Source organism: Pongo pygmaeus, chromosome 5 (assembly GCF_028885625.2).
Source record: "Pongo pygmaeus isolate AG05252 chromosome 5, NHGRI_mPonPyg2-v2.0_pri, whole genome shotgun sequence".
Lineage (NCBI taxonomy): Eukaryota > Metazoa > Chordata > Mammalia > Primates > Hominidae > Pongo > Pongo pygmaeus.
The window spans coordinates 108,807,328-108,824,308 of NC_072378.2; the positions used below are offsets into that span (position 1 = coordinate 108,807,328).

The 16,981-nt window shown below is 41.9% G+C and overlaps 1 protein-coding gene across 8 annotated transcripts in view; it reads left to right on the plus strand.

The window, feature by feature from the left end:
- Positions 1-16,981, plus strand: part of ARMC2 (armadillo repeat containing 2) — a 125,789-nt gene that overhangs the window by 8,444 nt on the left and 100,364 nt on the right. For 7 of the 8 annotated variants that reach the window (XM_054490012.2, XM_054490018.2, XM_054490017.2 and 4 more), the window contains 2 exons: positions 1,360-1,432; positions 11,957-12,128. In XM_054490012.2, the coding sequence (XP_054345987.1) occupies positions 1,360-1,432; positions 11,957-12,128 (245 nt within the window). The remainder of the gene's footprint in view (positions 1-1,359; positions 1,433-11,956; positions 12,129-16,981) is intronic. The other variant, XM_054490019.2, reaches the window with a different exon arrangement.

Here is a 16,981-nt window from a genome sequence, read left to right on the forward strand (position 1 = left end):
TTTGCTCCTTTGTCAAAGATCAGTTGACTGTATTTATGTCCGTCTAGTTCTGGGCCCTCTATTCTGTTCCATTGATCTATTTGTCTATTCTTTCACCAGTACTATACTGTCTTTATTATTGTAGCTTTATAATATATCTTAAAGTCAGGGAGTGTCAGCCCTTTTAATTTGTTCTTGTTCAACATTGTGTTGGCTAGTCTGGGTCTTTTGTCTCTCCATAGAAACTTTAGAATCAGTTTGTCAATATCTACAAAATGACTTGCCAGGATTTTGACTGAGATTGCATTGAATCTATAGATCAAGTTGGAAAGAACTGACATATTGACAATATTGAGTCTTCCTAGCCATGAAAATGGAAGATCTCTTCATTTATTTAGTTTTTTTATTTCTTTCACTGAGTTTTGTAGCTTTCCTCATCTAGATTTCATCCATATCTTGTTAGATTTATAACTAAGTATTTAGTTTTTGGAGTGCTAATATAAATGATAATGTGTTTTCATTTCAGTTTCCAACCTTGTATCTTGCAACCCTACTATAATCACTTATTAGTTCCAGGAGCTTTTTGTCAGTTCTTTAGGATTTTCTACATAGATAATCCTGTTATCTGCAAACAGTTATTTCTTCCTTCCCAATCTGTATGCTTTTAATTTCTTTTTCTTGTCTTATTGCATTAGCTGGGATGTTCTGTATGATACTGAAAAGCAGTAGTAAGAGGGGACATCCTTGCCTTCTTCCTCATCTTAGCGGGAAAACTCTTTCTTACCATAAAATATGATGTTAGCTGTAGGTTTCTTGTAGTTATTCTTAGAAGTTTTCTTCTATTCCTAGTTTGCTAAGAATTTTTATTATGAATGAGTGTTGGATTTTGCCAAATGCTTTTTCTGTATCTGCTGATATGTATCCTCTTTAGCTTGTATTTTCTGTATCTTCTTTAGCTTGTGGTGTGATAGAGTACATTGATTGATTTTCAAGGTAGTTGTCTTTTTAAGTTTGACTTTTGTTCAAGATTCCTAAAAGTAATTACAAATATTGGTTCAGGAAGTTACTTTGGAATGGAATGGTTACTAGCGGTTGTGCCATACCAGCTTTATAAAGTGATATGAACAAAGCTTTTTAAAAAATTCCAAAAAAAAAAATTCCTCTATACACTTCTTCTTTTCATTATTCAGTATTTTTTAAACTTCCTGAAAGTAATCAAAAGACTTGTTAATAAACTATTTTAAGTAGAATAATATTAAACATTTTTTCCTCAAGGTTTATGCATTGCAGCCTTTTACTTGTTTTTTAGCTAGAGTTAACTAATATATACTATAAATAAAGAATTCTTCACAAACTAACACTCTGCACCTTTTATGCTAGCCTCCATGCATCCAGTTTTGAGTCATCTGATTCCAGGCCTATCTCTGGCGCACGTCTTAGTCCACTAGAGCTGGTGAGTACTTTGTATAACCACCAGTAATTTATACTATGTTGTGAAATGAAATTGGCCAAAAACACTTGGAATCAGTACTTATATATGCTATGATAATTATCATGTACACCTAAATAGACTAATAATTTAATATGAAAACAGATTCTTTTATATTGTTCAAATGTAGTGGGTAATATCTAATGAAATACTTCTATAATTTACCTATAGTTTGATAATAAAGAAGAATTTTAAAAATATATAATGACTTGGTAAGCAATATTTCACAATATTTTTGCTTTCTTAGTTATACATATGTATTATTTTCTTAACAGTTATATATACAAAAATTATATGTATAATTTATATTAAAGTTATATATCTTATACATATATAAAAATCTTATGTATTTATATGTAGTCTCTCTATATATACACATTTACATATAAATATATGTATTCAAAAATTTATTACAAAAAAACTAACAAAAATCCAGTGGTCTCCTGTCCCCTTATTCTTCATTGTTCCCTCCTCAGTGGCTTTCACTTTAAGCTCTTTTGACACATCCTTTTAGGATTTACATCCAGACTTCCCAATGCCACACTGTCTTGCTGCTTTCTGACTTATGAGCTTGAGGAATTATCTAATGACTTCTAAGGAAGATGAAGATTTAGTTTCTGTCTGTCTTTTTGCCTCTTATCACAATGCGTTCACCTTTTCTATCCCCACTATTACTCCCATACAGATATAACTTTGGTTAGATCTGTTTTCTCTGACTGTGATTACATAAACCCTGTTCGTAGCTGAGACTTGAATTAATGATAAATTCTCCTTTCCTGCACCACTTTTTGTTTTCTCTGGCATTAATAATTGCCTTACTTTTTGAGTTTTGTATTATTAGTATTTCAGCCCCAAACTCATCCCCAGTGGCCTTAATCACCTTTTATGGCACATGAGGCATTCTATGGATTTACCTCCTTGGAGAACTCTTCACACATCCTGCCCAACCACTTTCCCTGAGCACCTGGTGCACAGCTCTCCTGGGGTGCCCCTCACCATCCTCCTGGGGAGATGGCTTCTCCTTCTTGTGCTGGGTTTTTCCTGGTTCCTATGTCTCAAGTCCTCTTTCTTGATTTACTGTGATTTGGTAGAGCATTACCTCCCATAGTTTCTTGAGAAAGGGTACATGGGAAGTAAATTATTTGAAACCTTGATTCCTGTTTTTTCTTCTCTGGAAGTTTGTAGGATGTTTCTCTCTGTTTCTAGTGATCTGAAATTTAATAACAATGGTCCTTTGTGTGAGTCTATTTTTATCAATCATGGTGGGTACTTGAAGGGCCCTTTCAATGTGGAATTTCATGCCTTTCAGTAAACATGGATATTAATTGAATATTTAATATCATCATAGTGTCTTACCCACTTTTTTGTTCTGTTTGCTCTTTCTAGAATTTATTATTCAGATGTAGGACTTCCTGGCCGGGCGTGGTGGCTCACGCCTGTAATCCCAGCGCTTTGGCAGACCCAGGCAGGCAGATCACCTGGGGTCAGGAGTTCGAAACCATCCTGACCAACATGGTGAAACCCTGTCTCTACTAAAAATAACCAAATTATCTGGGCATGGTGGTGCATGCCTGTAATCCCAGCCACTAGGAAAACTGAGACAAGAGAATTGCTTGAACTCGGGAGGTGGAGGTTGCAGTGAGCTGAGATTGCACCATTGCACTCCAGCCTGGGCGACAAGAGCGAAACTCCGTCTCAAAAAAAAAAAGATGTAGGACTTTCTGGACTGACACTTCAGTTTTCTTATTTTCTCTCTTTTCTGTTTCACATCTTTTTGTGGAAGAGACTGTATTCTGATCCCTTTGAGTTTTTTTCATTTCTGCTATCACATTTTTGATTTTCAAAAGTTTTTTCCCTCTACATTATCTCTTTGTATAGTAGTCTGTTCTTATTTCATGGTTGTAGCATGTTATCTGAGTATCTTAGTGGTAGTTTTGATATTTTAACTAAGTTTTCTTCTCCCTTTATAGTCTCTGTTGCATTTTTGTCTCTGCTTTTTATACTAGAGGCTTCCTCTGATGCCTCATGCTGTTTGTTTGGCTGCTCTTAAGAGTAATGGCGGCCAGGCACGGTGGCTCACGCTTGTAATCCCAGCACTTTGGGAGGTCGAGGCGGGCGGGTCACGAGGTCAGGAGACTGAGACCATCCTGGCTAACGCAGTGAAACCCCGTCTCTACTAAAAATACAAAAAATTAGCTGGGCGTGGTGGCAGGCGCCTGTAGTCCCAGCTACTCAGGAGGCTGAGGCAGGAGAATGGCTTGAACCGGGGAGGTGGAGCTTGCAGTGAGCTGAGTTTGCGCCACTGCACTCCAGGCTGGGCGACAGAGCAAGCCTCCATCTCAAAAAAAAAAAAAAAGAGTAGTGGCGTGTGGATTGGGTTGGTCAACCTATAGGAGGTATCTACCCACACCTGTAGTTAGGGGGATCTGACTGGGCTGTGTTGTTGATGACACCCCAGTGGCAGTATCTTCAGGACTTTTCTTACGGGCAAGTCATATTCTCTGTAAAGAAGTATCTTCCACGCTTTTTCCTGGATGTTAAAGTCTGGTTGCTAGCTTCCAGGTGCAAGAAGAAGGGAGAATGCCCAGCATTTAGGATATAAATATTCAGTTAACATCCATGTTTATAATAAGTACTCTGACACTCAACGATAAGGGTACTTATAGTAATAGTACCCTTACTTATTGACCTCAATTAAAGAAGACCCTCTGTTTTACCTTCTTTAGAGAGAATAAACCCATCTTCTTCTGGCTTCAGTAGCCTGACTGCATGGAGCTGGGAAGGATGGAATTACACAGATTTTCAGCCAATCCTCCTTACTTTAGCCACTCCTTCCCTTCTACCTCTGCTACCAGAAGTACTTGGTGATACCAGTTCCCTAGGCTCTATGAGATTGGTATGTTAGTCAAGCGCTTCTCAATTTCTGTTACTCTGTGTATGTGTGTTTATGTGTGTGTGTGCACACACACACATGCTTGTATGTATGTTTGTTTTGGATGAACTATTTGAAAGTAAGTTGCAGACATTGTGATACTTCATCCACAAAAATTTAAGTGTGCATCTCATATGAACAAGGACAGTCCTACATAACCACAATACCATCATTACAGCTCAGAAAATTATCATTACTCAGTAATATCATTTAATGTATAGTCCATGTCCAAATGACCCCAATTGCCTCAAAATGTATCTTATATTTTTAAAGTATTTATCAGAATGCCTCTGTGAGGAAGATTATACTTGTTCATATATTGCAGATGACAAAAATAAGATCCCAAGATAGCAAGCACGAACCAATATTGCAAGAAATAATTTACCAGCTATTGTTGACACATGGCTTGTTAATGTCTACAACCTTGGGAACCACTTGGGTTTTGAGCCAGCTACAGCCTGAGGACCCAGTTCGGCAGCTCGGTGGCTCTACCTTATTGTAGAGTGGCTCTTTATTCTATGATTCTGTAGTTTGACTCCTATAAATTGCTTTTAATATTACTATAGTTTTTTGGGGACTCACTCAGTTTGGGACTCAGTTTGGGTCTACCCGTCCCTTAAAAAGAATCTTATTTTCTAGAGATAACCTGGTCCTTGTCAAACTGGTACAGTTCTTGGACTGCAGGATTAGCTGTTGGGCTAAGACAAGATAGGCATTTATCTGTTTAGGGTCATTGAACTTAAATTTCCATACCTCTGAATGGTTGGACGCTATGTTCAAAGTAAAAGTAGACGGCTAGGCGCGGTGGTTCATGCATGTGATCCCAGCACTTTGGGAGGCTGAAGTGGGCAGATCACCTGAGGTCATGAGTTTGAGACCAGCCTGGCCAACATGGTGAAACCCCATCTCTACTGAAAATATAAAAATTAGCCAGGTGTGGTGGTGCATGCCTGTAATCCCAGCTACTCTGGAGGCTGAGGCAGGAGAATCACTTTAACCCAGCAGGCAGAGGTTGCAGTGAGCCAAGATTGTGCCACTGCACTCCAACCTGGGCAATAGAGTGAGACTCATCTCAAAAACAAACAAACAAACAAACAAAAAAACAAAACCAAAAAGCAAAGTAAAAGTAGTCTAAGAAGTTCCCATTTTAAGGAAAATGACTGCTTAATTTGAGATTGTGGTTGTTGTTGTTATTGTGGATTATGTGAGGGTCTTAAGTACATTTCATTTTAAATAGTAATTAAAATTTGGGGCCCCCAGTCAAAAAATTCTGAAAATGGCCCCATGCTACGTGACCTTCCACCTTTTTTCTTCTTTATCACTTCATTTTTTTAGAGAACTCTTTGCCTCTGATAACCACTAAATTGGCAAAGGGCAGAGATAGGGGAAGGGAGAAGGAGTGGAGAGAGGGAGATAACTGGAGAGAGAGGGAGAGAGAATGGCAGAGGAGTGTCTCACAGTTAAGGGACACATTTGCTGAAAGAGTTTGTGAGGACCTAACCAGTTGAATGTCAGTGCTTTTTGGATCTAGGACACTTTTCAGACCAGTTTGCCTTTTAACAATTCCTCCACCAGCAGTCAGTCAGGGAACAGGGACTCAGACAGTAGTCTTTCAGCTCCTACATTGAGCAGATTAGCTCAACGCTGCTTTTGTACAGCTACCCTCTCTCTCTTTCTCACCATCCTATCTGGCACACACACACACCCTCCAGCGGGCAATGGGCTGCCCACACTCAGGACTGCCCAGTGCTTCTGCGAAGAGGAAGAGCTGACGCTTGTGGTTCCTGATTGCTCAGGCCCTGCCCTCCAGCCCGACTGGCCCAGGGGGTTCCTGTTAGCAGAAACACCGATTTGTAGGGGTTTTTTTGTTTGTTTGTTTTGTTTTTTCTGAGACAGAGTCTTGCTCTGTCACCCAGGCTGGAGTTCAATGACATGATCTTGGCTCAGTACAGGTGTGCACCACCACACCTGGCTAATTTTTGTATTTTTAGTAGAGATTGGGTTTCATCATGTTGGCCAGGCTGGTCTCAAACTTCTGGCCTCAAGTGATCCGCCCACCTTGGCCTCCCAGAGTGCTGGGACTACAGGCATGAACCACCATGCCCGCCTGATTTGTTGTCTTTCATTAACGTTTATATCTACCTGCTATATAGGTGTGCCAGCTTACATCTTTTTTCCTTCTTAGCAGCTCCCGGCTGCTCCACAAGAGCACTGAGACCTGGGGCAGTTGGGTGATAGTTACTCCATTTTTCTTCTACTCTAGTTAGATGGTGTTCAAATTTGTTCACACAGAGATAACTGCTCTCTTGCTTTGAATTGCATAAAGTCAGAAAAGAGATGTGATCATGTGAATACACAGGAAGTGTTGTCTTTCATCATTATTTTAGACAACAAAATAGAATTTTCTTGGTTTCCTAAACTTACCGAGTCCAGTTATGTAAACCCCAAATGTTTTTATTCAACTTTTTATTGACACAGAAGAATTCAGCTTGATACATTTACACAAACTAAACACACTCAGTAACCAGCATTCAAAAGGAAAAAATAGATCGCTGCCAGCATCATCAAATTGATCATTTCTGGGCTCAGAATCCGCCACCATGGCCCCTCTCAGCCACTGCCTCCTCTGGGCAATTACCAGCCCCACTTCTGACAGCGTGGATTAGTTTGAGCCACATAACCAAGCTCCAGGTAATTGATAAGTGAAACAAAATTTAATATTTTTGAAAGAAAGGGACCTAGGAACTCATATAAACCTTGGGGATGGGCGATCCAGGGTAAGACAAGTAGAGTAGAGCCAAAGCAGTGTTTTTTTTTTCGCGATTGCTGAAGCAAATGGTGACATTACAACAGTGAGTCACATGCCAAGAGTGACAGAGGACCCCAGTGTACCTGTGGAGAAAATCATAGTAATAGAAGCGCACACAGAACTGCCGCATTACAAAGGTTCTGTGCTTGTGTGAATTTTTTCTTTCTTTCTTTCTTTTTTTTTTTTGAGATGGAGTCTCGCTCTGTCACCAGACTGGAGTGCAGTGGCACGATCTCAGCTCACTGCAACCACTGCCTCCCGGGTTCAAGTGATTCTTCTGCCTCAGCCTCCCGAGTAGCTGGGACTACAAGTGCCCACCACCATGCCCAGCTAATTTTTGTATTTTTACTAGAAATGGGGTTTCACCATGTTGGCCAGGATGGTCTCGATCTCTTGACCTTATGATCCACCTGCCTCGGCCTCCCAAAGTGCTGGGATTACAGGCATGAGCCACCACGCCTGGCTGCTTGCAAGAATGTTTAATATTTGCTTTCTGACTTTCAAGGTGTCTTTTGTTGCGTGTGTGTGTTTGTGTATGTGTGTGTGTGGTCTGCTGCTTTACAGATTAAATTGTGAGCACCTTTCTGGGGTGAGATGTCCTGAACTCCCTTTTCCAGTTGTCACATAGGATTGGGGGAGACCCTGTTGGGTGATCTGGAAGAGCCGGGGCAGAAATTGGCCAGGGTGATGGTGCTTGGAAGAATTGTGGCCAGCCTGATGGATACCTTAAACGTTCTATGTATTGTGTCTTCTTTGACGGGGTTGTCCTATGGAAATAGACTGTGTGTCCTCAATGGACTCTAACAGGTTCACCAGCCAGAACAGACCTTAAAATATGACTGTGTCTGTGTCCTTGATTATACTCAAGTCATGGGTTAGTGTCGTGAAACAAAATGTGAGGTAGTTAATGTTCTCAAGTGAATTTTTTTTTTTTTTTTTTTTTTTGAGACAGAGTCTCCCTCTGTCACCTGGGCTGGAGTACAGTGGTACAACCTCCGCCTCCTGGGTTCAAGCAATTCTCCTGCCTCACCCTCTTGAGTAGTTGGGACTACAGGCATGTACAACTATGCCTGGGTAATTTTTGTATTTTTAGTAGAGATGGGGTTTCATCATGTCAGCTAGGCTGGTCTTGAACTCCTGACCTCAGGTGATCCACCCGCCTCAGCCTCCCAAAGTGCTGGGATTACAGGCATGAGCCACCACACCTAGCCCTCAGGTGAAAATTTAAACTTACTTGCAACATTCTGTGATTTCTAAAATTGTTTGAATTTTATAAGAGAAACATGTTTGCTGTTTTTCTTTATAAAAGTCATTTTACTCCACAGCGTGAAAGAACATTTTGTAGAACTTGGCATAAAAGAAATTGCTGAGTCATTTAGTTGTTTTCTCTTAAAGAATTAAAAATGCTTTACATCTGTCCCTTTGTATTCTAAGTAGTCCCATGAGATGCGTGTTTAAATGGGACACATAATTTATTAAATGTCAGTAGTAAAATGGAACTGAATTTTTATTATACAGTTACTAATTTTGCACTAAGAAAATAATGCCTTTTATTAAGGAGCATTTGTGGGACTTTTATCTTGCCCTGCAGAGAAAATTCAGTGACTCTCTTGTGGGGAAATTTGCTTTCCAAACCATATTTTCCCTCTTTATAAAATCTTTTGGCTGAGTGTGGTAGCTCATGCCTGTAATTCCAGCACTTTGGGAGGCCAAGGCAGGAGAGCTTTTGAGCTCAGGAGTTTGAGACCAGCCTGGGCCACATAGGGAGACCCTGTCTCTACAAAAAATAAAAAATTAGCTGGGTGTGGAGGTGCATGCTTGTAGTCTCAGCTACTCAGGAGGCTGAGGCTGGAGAATTGCATGAGACCAGGAAGTCAAGGCTGCGGTGAGCCATGATCGAACCACTGCACTCCAGCCTGGGTGACAGAATGAGACCCTGTCTTTAAAAAAAAAAAAAAAAGATCTTTCATTTAGTACAGTTTGGGTGTCTGTAGAAGGAGCCGTTTACTTTGTCTGCATGATTGTTATTTGACAGATTTCTTGATCTTTGTTTCAGTTTCAGGGTACCTGCAGAATACAGACGTTTTGAGTTAAGAAAACCACACTTCTATCTTCAAAACTGAGATTAACCTCTATATTTCATTTTTCATAATTGCACAGAAAACACCTATTTTCCTGTATTACAGTCTTAGCTTTTCTGTTCCTATTAGCTTCATGGCCTAAGTAACATTCCTGTGATTATTTTGCAACAAAGTGGGGAGGCTAAAAAGTAAAGTGATTATTTGTTAAACAAATATAGTGCAATTTATGCAGACAAACAAGTGTTACCTCCTTCAGAACAGACCCCTCAGAATCCAATATCTTAATTCTAACAAGCCTCTGTCAGAGGCTAGGGCCTTGACTTTTGAGAGGAGTTAAAAGTAACTTGGAACCAAACCTGATAAATAAAGGGTGAGCAACTTAACATGGGGAAGGGAACTGGCATTTCTTGAGCTTCCATAATAGGAATTGTGTTTATGGGAATGGCCCTGTAAGAAGGGGACTACTGTCTCTGTGTTATAGCTGGGCAGGTTCAGAGAAGTAAATGGCCTGCACAAGTTCACATAACTAGTGAGTGGGTCCTTCTCCAGGTCTCCAAAAGTGATTTATGCTTTCTTCCATATTATGATGATTATTTTATTTACTGTTTTTTTCTAACTGTGTTAGAAAAATATGTCTTTAATATCATAGAATAATTTTTTTGGTCTGGTTTATAAATTGATCCTAAATACAAATGAACAAGAGGAAATAAACATTTTGAAGAATGTCATCATTATTGAAATGAACAACTTCTTGGAAGGAACACCCTAATATAGATGTCTATGTTCTATTCATGTATGTGAGAAAACAAGTGTTTGGGATTATGCGTCATACGTGATAAATGACTTCACCCAATTTTCCAAATTATATGACTTGAATTTCACACTGGATGTTTCAAAAATTTGTTGATTAACTTATTGGATAGTGACTCACTCATTCACATGTTATGGAAGTGACTTTAGGAATGTTAACTTGATTATTTTTGGTTAGAGCTAAAAGCACTTGCTGCCATAAGGTTGTTCTTTCATAGGCAAATAACTGTGCTGACATTGGAGGCAGGAAGGATAAGACCACCAGGCAACTCTAACACTAGGAGCTTAGTCACCCTATGAGGGTCTGGCACCAGGTCAGAGGCCACTCAGATTAGAGGGAGTTCTGGGTGGCACAGAACTTGGTGCAGGTGTTTTTTTAGAAGTTTTTAAGGAATTAGAATTTTGTTAGTAATGTTCCTCTACTAAGAGTATCAGCATCGACGCTTAAGAAAAGATGGGGGAAAAAATAGGGAGTATCAGCATAGAATTTCTGAGATGTAAAAAATAAAACATTTTCGGCTGGGCACAGTGGCTCATGCCTGTAATCCCAGCACTTTGGGAGGACAAGGCAGGTGGCTCACCTGGGGTCAGAAGTTCGCGACCAGTCTGACTAACAGGGTGAAACCCTGTCTCTACTAAATACAAAAAAAAATTAGCCAAGTGTTCTGATGCATGCCTGTAATCCGAACTACTTGGGAGGCTCAGACAGGAGAATCGCTTGAACCCGGGAGGTGGAGGTTGTGGTGAGCCAAGATTGTGCCATTGCATTCCAGCCTGGGCAACAAGAGCGAAACTTCATCTCAAAAAAAAAAAAGTTAGCTGGGTGTGGTGGCAAGCTCCTTTAATCCTAGCTACTCGGGAGCTGAGGCCGGAGAATCACTTGAACCCGGAGAAAAACTTGAATCAGGTTGCAGTGAGCCGAGATCGCACCATTGCACTATTGCACTCCAGCCTGGGTGACAAAAGTGAAACTCCATCTCAAAATAAATAAATCAATCAATAAATAGAAATAAAACACTTTCATAAGTCCGAGACGACTTCTTGCTTTTATGTTTTATGACTTTTTCACCTAACATTTAAAAATTTTGGTATCGTTAAAAAAATACATTTGTGGCATCCCAAATATGTAAATGTACCACTTACATTCCACATAATTCTTGGTACATATAGGTACTCAATAAATGTTTTCTGAACTGAATTGTACTCAGAAATTTTTAAAGCATGTTGAATATGCCATATGTAATTTTGTAGTCTTTTTTTTTTTTTGAGGGGATGGAGTCTTGCTCTGTCACCCAGGCTGGAATACAGTGGTGCAGTCTTGGCTCACTGCAACCTCCAGCTCCCGGGTTCAAGCAATTCTCCTGCCTCAGCCTACTGAGTAGCTGGGACTACAAGCACGCGCCACCATGCCCAGCCAATTTTTGTATTTTTAGTGGAGATGGGGTTTTACCATATTGGTTAGGCTGGTCTTGAACTCCTGAACTCAAGTGATCCACCTGCCTCGGCGTCCCAAAGTGCTGGGATTGCAGGCATGAGCCACTGCGCCCGGCCGATTTTGTAGTCTTTTATACAGATAATATCTGTTTGCTAGTGTGGGTAAACTGTTTTACTCAAGTATGCTAACAGCACAGCAGAGTAGTTAATACAATGTGATTGAGAAAAATAATTTAAAGTGCTTTGTATATACATATATCACATTATGTAAGATGAGTCAGTGAGCTGGTAGAATCAGGAAGCCAAGATGAAGCCAGGCAGATAGGCCTTGTGCTCTTCCCGAAGGGTTGTGGCCAGCTCTGAGGTAAGTGTTATTTGAGACGCAGAAAGTCATTCCAGTTATTTAAAAAATCTCTTTCCAGAAACCGAAAGTTCCAGCATCTCCCACCAGAGAGGAGGATTCCTGCTTTTCCTTTCCTAAGCCCCCAGCGGACCCTGCGAAGATTAGAAGAGTAAGCAGCGCCAGGGCTCGCTTATTCAGGGCTGCCTCCCAGCGGGCCCTTCTGCCGGACAGATCCCTTCCTCCCTCCAACTGTAAGGCCATGTAACATCCTGTAATCTCTGGGGACAGGCATGCTTCTTGAATTTGCACACAAAAGCTATTTTTATATGATTTTTCCTAAACCTGGATGATTTTTATATTAACTAAGAGTTAATATTGGGCAAAAGCTGGTTAAGAAACATTGTTCATATATTTTTCTGGGTGCTTATAAGGGATACCAAAATATCACAGTTGGTAGGAAAAGAAAATTAGGATAAGTGACTGGGCGCGGTGGCTCATGCCTGTAATCCCAGCACTTTGGGAAGCCGAAGCGGGCAGATCACCTGAGATGAGGAGTTCGAGACCAGCCTGGCCAACATGGTAAAACCCTGTCTCTACTAAAAATACAAAACTTAGCTGGGTGTGGTGGCACATGCCTGTAATCCCAGCTACTTGGGAGGCTGAGGCAGGAGAACTGCTTGAAACCAGGAGGTGGAGGTTGCAGTGAGCTGAGATCATGCCACTGCACCCCAGCCTGGGTGACAAGCAAGACTGTCTCAACAAAAAAGAAAAAAAAGAATATTAGGATAAGTATTCCCTAGTGGATGGTTCATGTATATCAGAAATAAATGATTTTTAAATTAGAGTTCAAAAAGTTATTAATTTTATTAGAAATTAATGAAAATGATAAGATTCTTATAATGCACATTAAGCTTATTTCTTTGAGAATGCCCTTCTGTTCCCATGTGAGCATGTAAGCAAACTTTGAACAGGACTTTTCCTACTGCCTGAGAATTGCTGCCAGGCACCTAAACCTGGGAACAGAGAGGCTAAAGATCATAGCCTGAGGAGTCCCACTAACAATTGGAATCACTCCCCATCCAGGGCATACTAAGGGTTTCTCAAACTGTGGAAAAGGACCCAGAAGTGGGATGACAATCAATTTAGTGGATCACACCAGCATTTTTAAAAAATGAAGCAGAATAGAATATAATAGAAAATGTCAGAATACATAACACACAATAGGGGTAAGTTTTGCTTCAAGAGACTTTACTTCGGTCTTCAGTGTGTGTTCAGGGTCATATTACAAACTGATTTCTGACTGTGTGTGGTCAAAAAAAGTTGGGAAACCACTTTACCAGGAGCTGACAGAACTGGTTCTCCCTCCATCAACAAGATTTGATGAAGAGAGATAGGCTTACAGTCACAGAGAGATGGGGAGAGCCTGGAAGATACGTACCAAAGATCACAGCCCCCACCTGAGCATCATACTTGACGGACAAGTATTTTTTTTTAATTCATTTCCAACATTTAAAAGGTAGAAGAATCTCATGGAAGAATCCAGATTTATGGCTTCTTGTGAAAAATCAGAAAATCTGGCAACACTGGGTCCCCATTCCATGCGGCCACAATGGGGCATGATCGGAGCTGAGTGGTACCTCCATTCTGTGGCCAGGATATGATCTGCAGTCACCATGTCCCCAGCCTGTGCCATTCACTTGCCTGTCTGGTCCCTGATGTGGCTGAAGAGTTAGAATAAAGGAGAGAAAGAAAGAAAGAAAGAAAAAGAGAAAGAAAGAGAAAGAGAAAGGAAGGAAGGTAGGAAGGAAGGAAGGAGGAAGGAAGGAAGAGAGGGAAGGAGAGAGGGAAGGAGGAAAGGAGGAAAGGAAAGAAAAGGAAAGAAGAAAAAGAAAAAGAAGAGAGGGAGGGAGGAAGGAAGGAAGAAAAGAGAAGAGAAAAGACAGGACAATGAGGACGTGCAGGGTGTGTACCTCATGCTGTGATGCCGTGACCAAGTAGATCATCAGGCAACTTGCTTTACCTTGATGTCCCGATTTGTTTCCTTTCTTACACTGCCAGTCGGTCTGATATTTATCGAACTCCTACTAAGTGCCAGGCACCATTCTAGGCCAACAAAGTTCTGTCCTCAGAGAGCTTATAATCTAATGAGAGGAGATAGACAATAACAGGAGAACAAATAAGTAAGAGAATTTGAGTGCTGATGAATGCTCTGAAAAAGATAAACAAGATAATGGACTCGAGAGTGACTGGTGGGGTAATTTGCTTTAGCTCAGGTGGCTCTGAAAGGTATCTTTGAGGAGCTGGCAGCTGAATAGGAAGGTGCCTCATGAGAAGAAGGCAGCCATGTAAAAATCCATGGACCAAGTGTCCACAGGGAAGGAAAAGCGAGTGCAATGACCGGGCACGAGAGCAAGTGCCGGTGGTGGAGGACCCGGAAGTCCAGTGGCTGGAAAGTGGCTGATCAAGGGAAGTTGGAGGGAGCTGAGGTCACAGAACTGCCCAGCGCCTCAGAATATGGAAAACACACCCAGCTGTGTTGTACTTGTAGTGAAAAGATAGGGTTTACCAAAGGGAGAGACAATGTGGTGTAGGTTTTTTCACCAACAGCAGTTCTCAACTGTAGCTGCCCATGAGAATCACCTGAGGAGCTTTTCCCCACCCGAGTCCCATGTCAGCTCAGGTAAATCAGAAAGGGTTGGTAATTGCAGGAGCAAAGGGCTTGCCAAGATGAGAGGGGCTGGGACCTGGAGGTGAAGGGCACTTCTGAACAGGATGGCAGGATTGGTGCGAGGACTCATACCTTGTTTTTTATTCTGTGTTCTTGCTTGTGAGGTTGAATACTGTGTATGTGTTTCATGCATTTTTAACTTTTGGGAGTGCACACTAGAAAACCCTGCTGCTTGCTGAGGTACACACTGATGTGAAAGTGACCACAGAGATGAGTGCTTTGCCCACCATCCTCCTCCTCAGTGCTTCCCCAGTGGCTTAGCTCCTTCCCTCCTGGGGTACCTGACTGTTGTCTGCATGCTCTGGGAGGTGCCCTCTGCAGCTGTGATTTCCCAGCACTGAGGCCAGCTTCACACCTCCAAGGTGCATTGAAGCATGTTTTCATCGTGGTTCTTTTATCCACCCTGTTTGCAGTCACCCCTCTTCACCATTCAGGTCATCCCTGAGGTCTGGGCCAGTATTCAGGAAATACTGGCAGCAAAAAGTCATTGTTATTTTAAAAGCACATGTCATCCAATTATAAGGTTATAAAAAATATTTGAGCTCTCCAGCCTTGGAATCATTGTCATTTGTAAAAGAGCTCCCTGGGTTTCATTTCAGATCCTCTCTATTGTTTAGAAGAGGTAAGCTTTGTGGAGTAACTGAGGTTGTAGAAATGGAGGGCATCCCTTTGTTTGCTGTGAAGTCGTTTGTGGCTGATGCTACCCCACAGGCAGGGCCAGGGTGTGGTGGCAGGTTTGGAATTCCTGCTTTAAGACAGTGAAAGAGGAAGAGATTTGTGTAGTCATCTCCCAAAGGCCAGCAGTATAACTGCTTTGCGTTCACATAGGGTTTTTGGCTGGAGGTGGCACTGCTGTGAATGCTTCCCCAGTTATTCAAGCCAGACAAGAGGCCTGAGAGCAGTACCACCTCCTCAGCCATCCCTGTCACACTCTCCATCACCAAGCCCTACACGTGCTTCCTGACTAGCTCTTGAGTCTGCATTCTCCCTCACCACTGCCATGCTGCCTCCATCCCTCTTGCCTCATCCTGTTTTGCTGCTCTTAAACCACCGTCTGCTCACTGGGGTGCTGTGATGGTCTGCACGTGGGTGGATGCGAGGCCCTCAGCCAGAGGAACAGCCAGTGGAGCCTGAGGATGCTGAGCTCCCAACACGACATGGCTGTGAGCAGCAGCCTTATCCCTTTATCCCAGGGGACCATGAAAAATGATCATTTTCTGTTGTGTTCCATAAAGCACAAGAGGTCGGGAAGCAAATAAAGATCAGATTGCACCACCCTCTTGCTGAAAACCCTTCAGAGGCCCCGCTGTGCCTATAGAAGTGTTTGCCAAACTGAGTTCCAGGGAACTCCAGGGAACACTTTTGGCAAAATGTTAATAGCTTTTCTTTGGAAAAAGGGCTCAGTGCTCAAATAGGTCAGGGAAACACTGCCTATCCCTCATCTTCTTGGAGAGTCTCTGTGCACATGAGTGTATTAAAATGTTGGTGGAGAAATCTGTTTAATTTTAATTCAACACAGCATTTCACAAACCTGCTGGACTGTGGGATCTGTCACTAGCCTACTATAGAAGTTGGCAAACTTTTTCTGTAAAGGGCCAGATAGTGAGTATTTTAGACCTGGTCCTTATGGTCTCTGCTCAACCTCCTCGGTTTTGTATTGTAGCATGGAAGCAGCCATCCACCAATTTATGGCCACTGAAACTTGAATTTCTTGTAATTTTCACTTGTTACAAAATATTGTTCTTTCTTTGATTTTTTTTCTAACCATTTAAAAATATAAAAACCGTTCTTAGTTTGCAGGCTATACGAAAATGAGATAGGGCAGATTTGGTGGGGCTTGTAGTTTGCTGAGCTCTGGTGGGGGTGGCGGGAGATGACGTCCCAGCTGCTCCAAGTGCACAGCTGTGTTGTGATCCAGCCCCAGCCTAACATTCCAGGCCCTGCTCAAGCCTGTCCTGGGCCTGCCCCCTCATGGTGGGTGCACCGGCAGGGTGGAACCCCTTGTTGTTCCCCATACCCACCTTGCTGTTCCAAGCCTCAGGCAGAACCTGCTAGGTAATTTGCTGGGCCCAATGCTGAATGGAAATGTGGGGCCCTTTGTTCAAAAATTATTAAGAGTTTCAAGATAGCCACAGCAGAGCCTTAAAACAAGTATAGGCCCTTCTAAAACTTGGGCCCTGCCTGACTGTACTGGCAATACACACTTGAAGCTGGCTTTCACTCCAGACTTTTGTTCTCTTTTCTTTAAGCTGTTTACCTCTTATTAACCATTCAAAATGCTTCTCAGCCCCCACCTCCTCTGTGAAGCTTTCTCTGACCAACTCCCAACCCTCAAGCTTTCTCCACTCTCTCTGCCCCCTCCTTACCTGGCTGGGG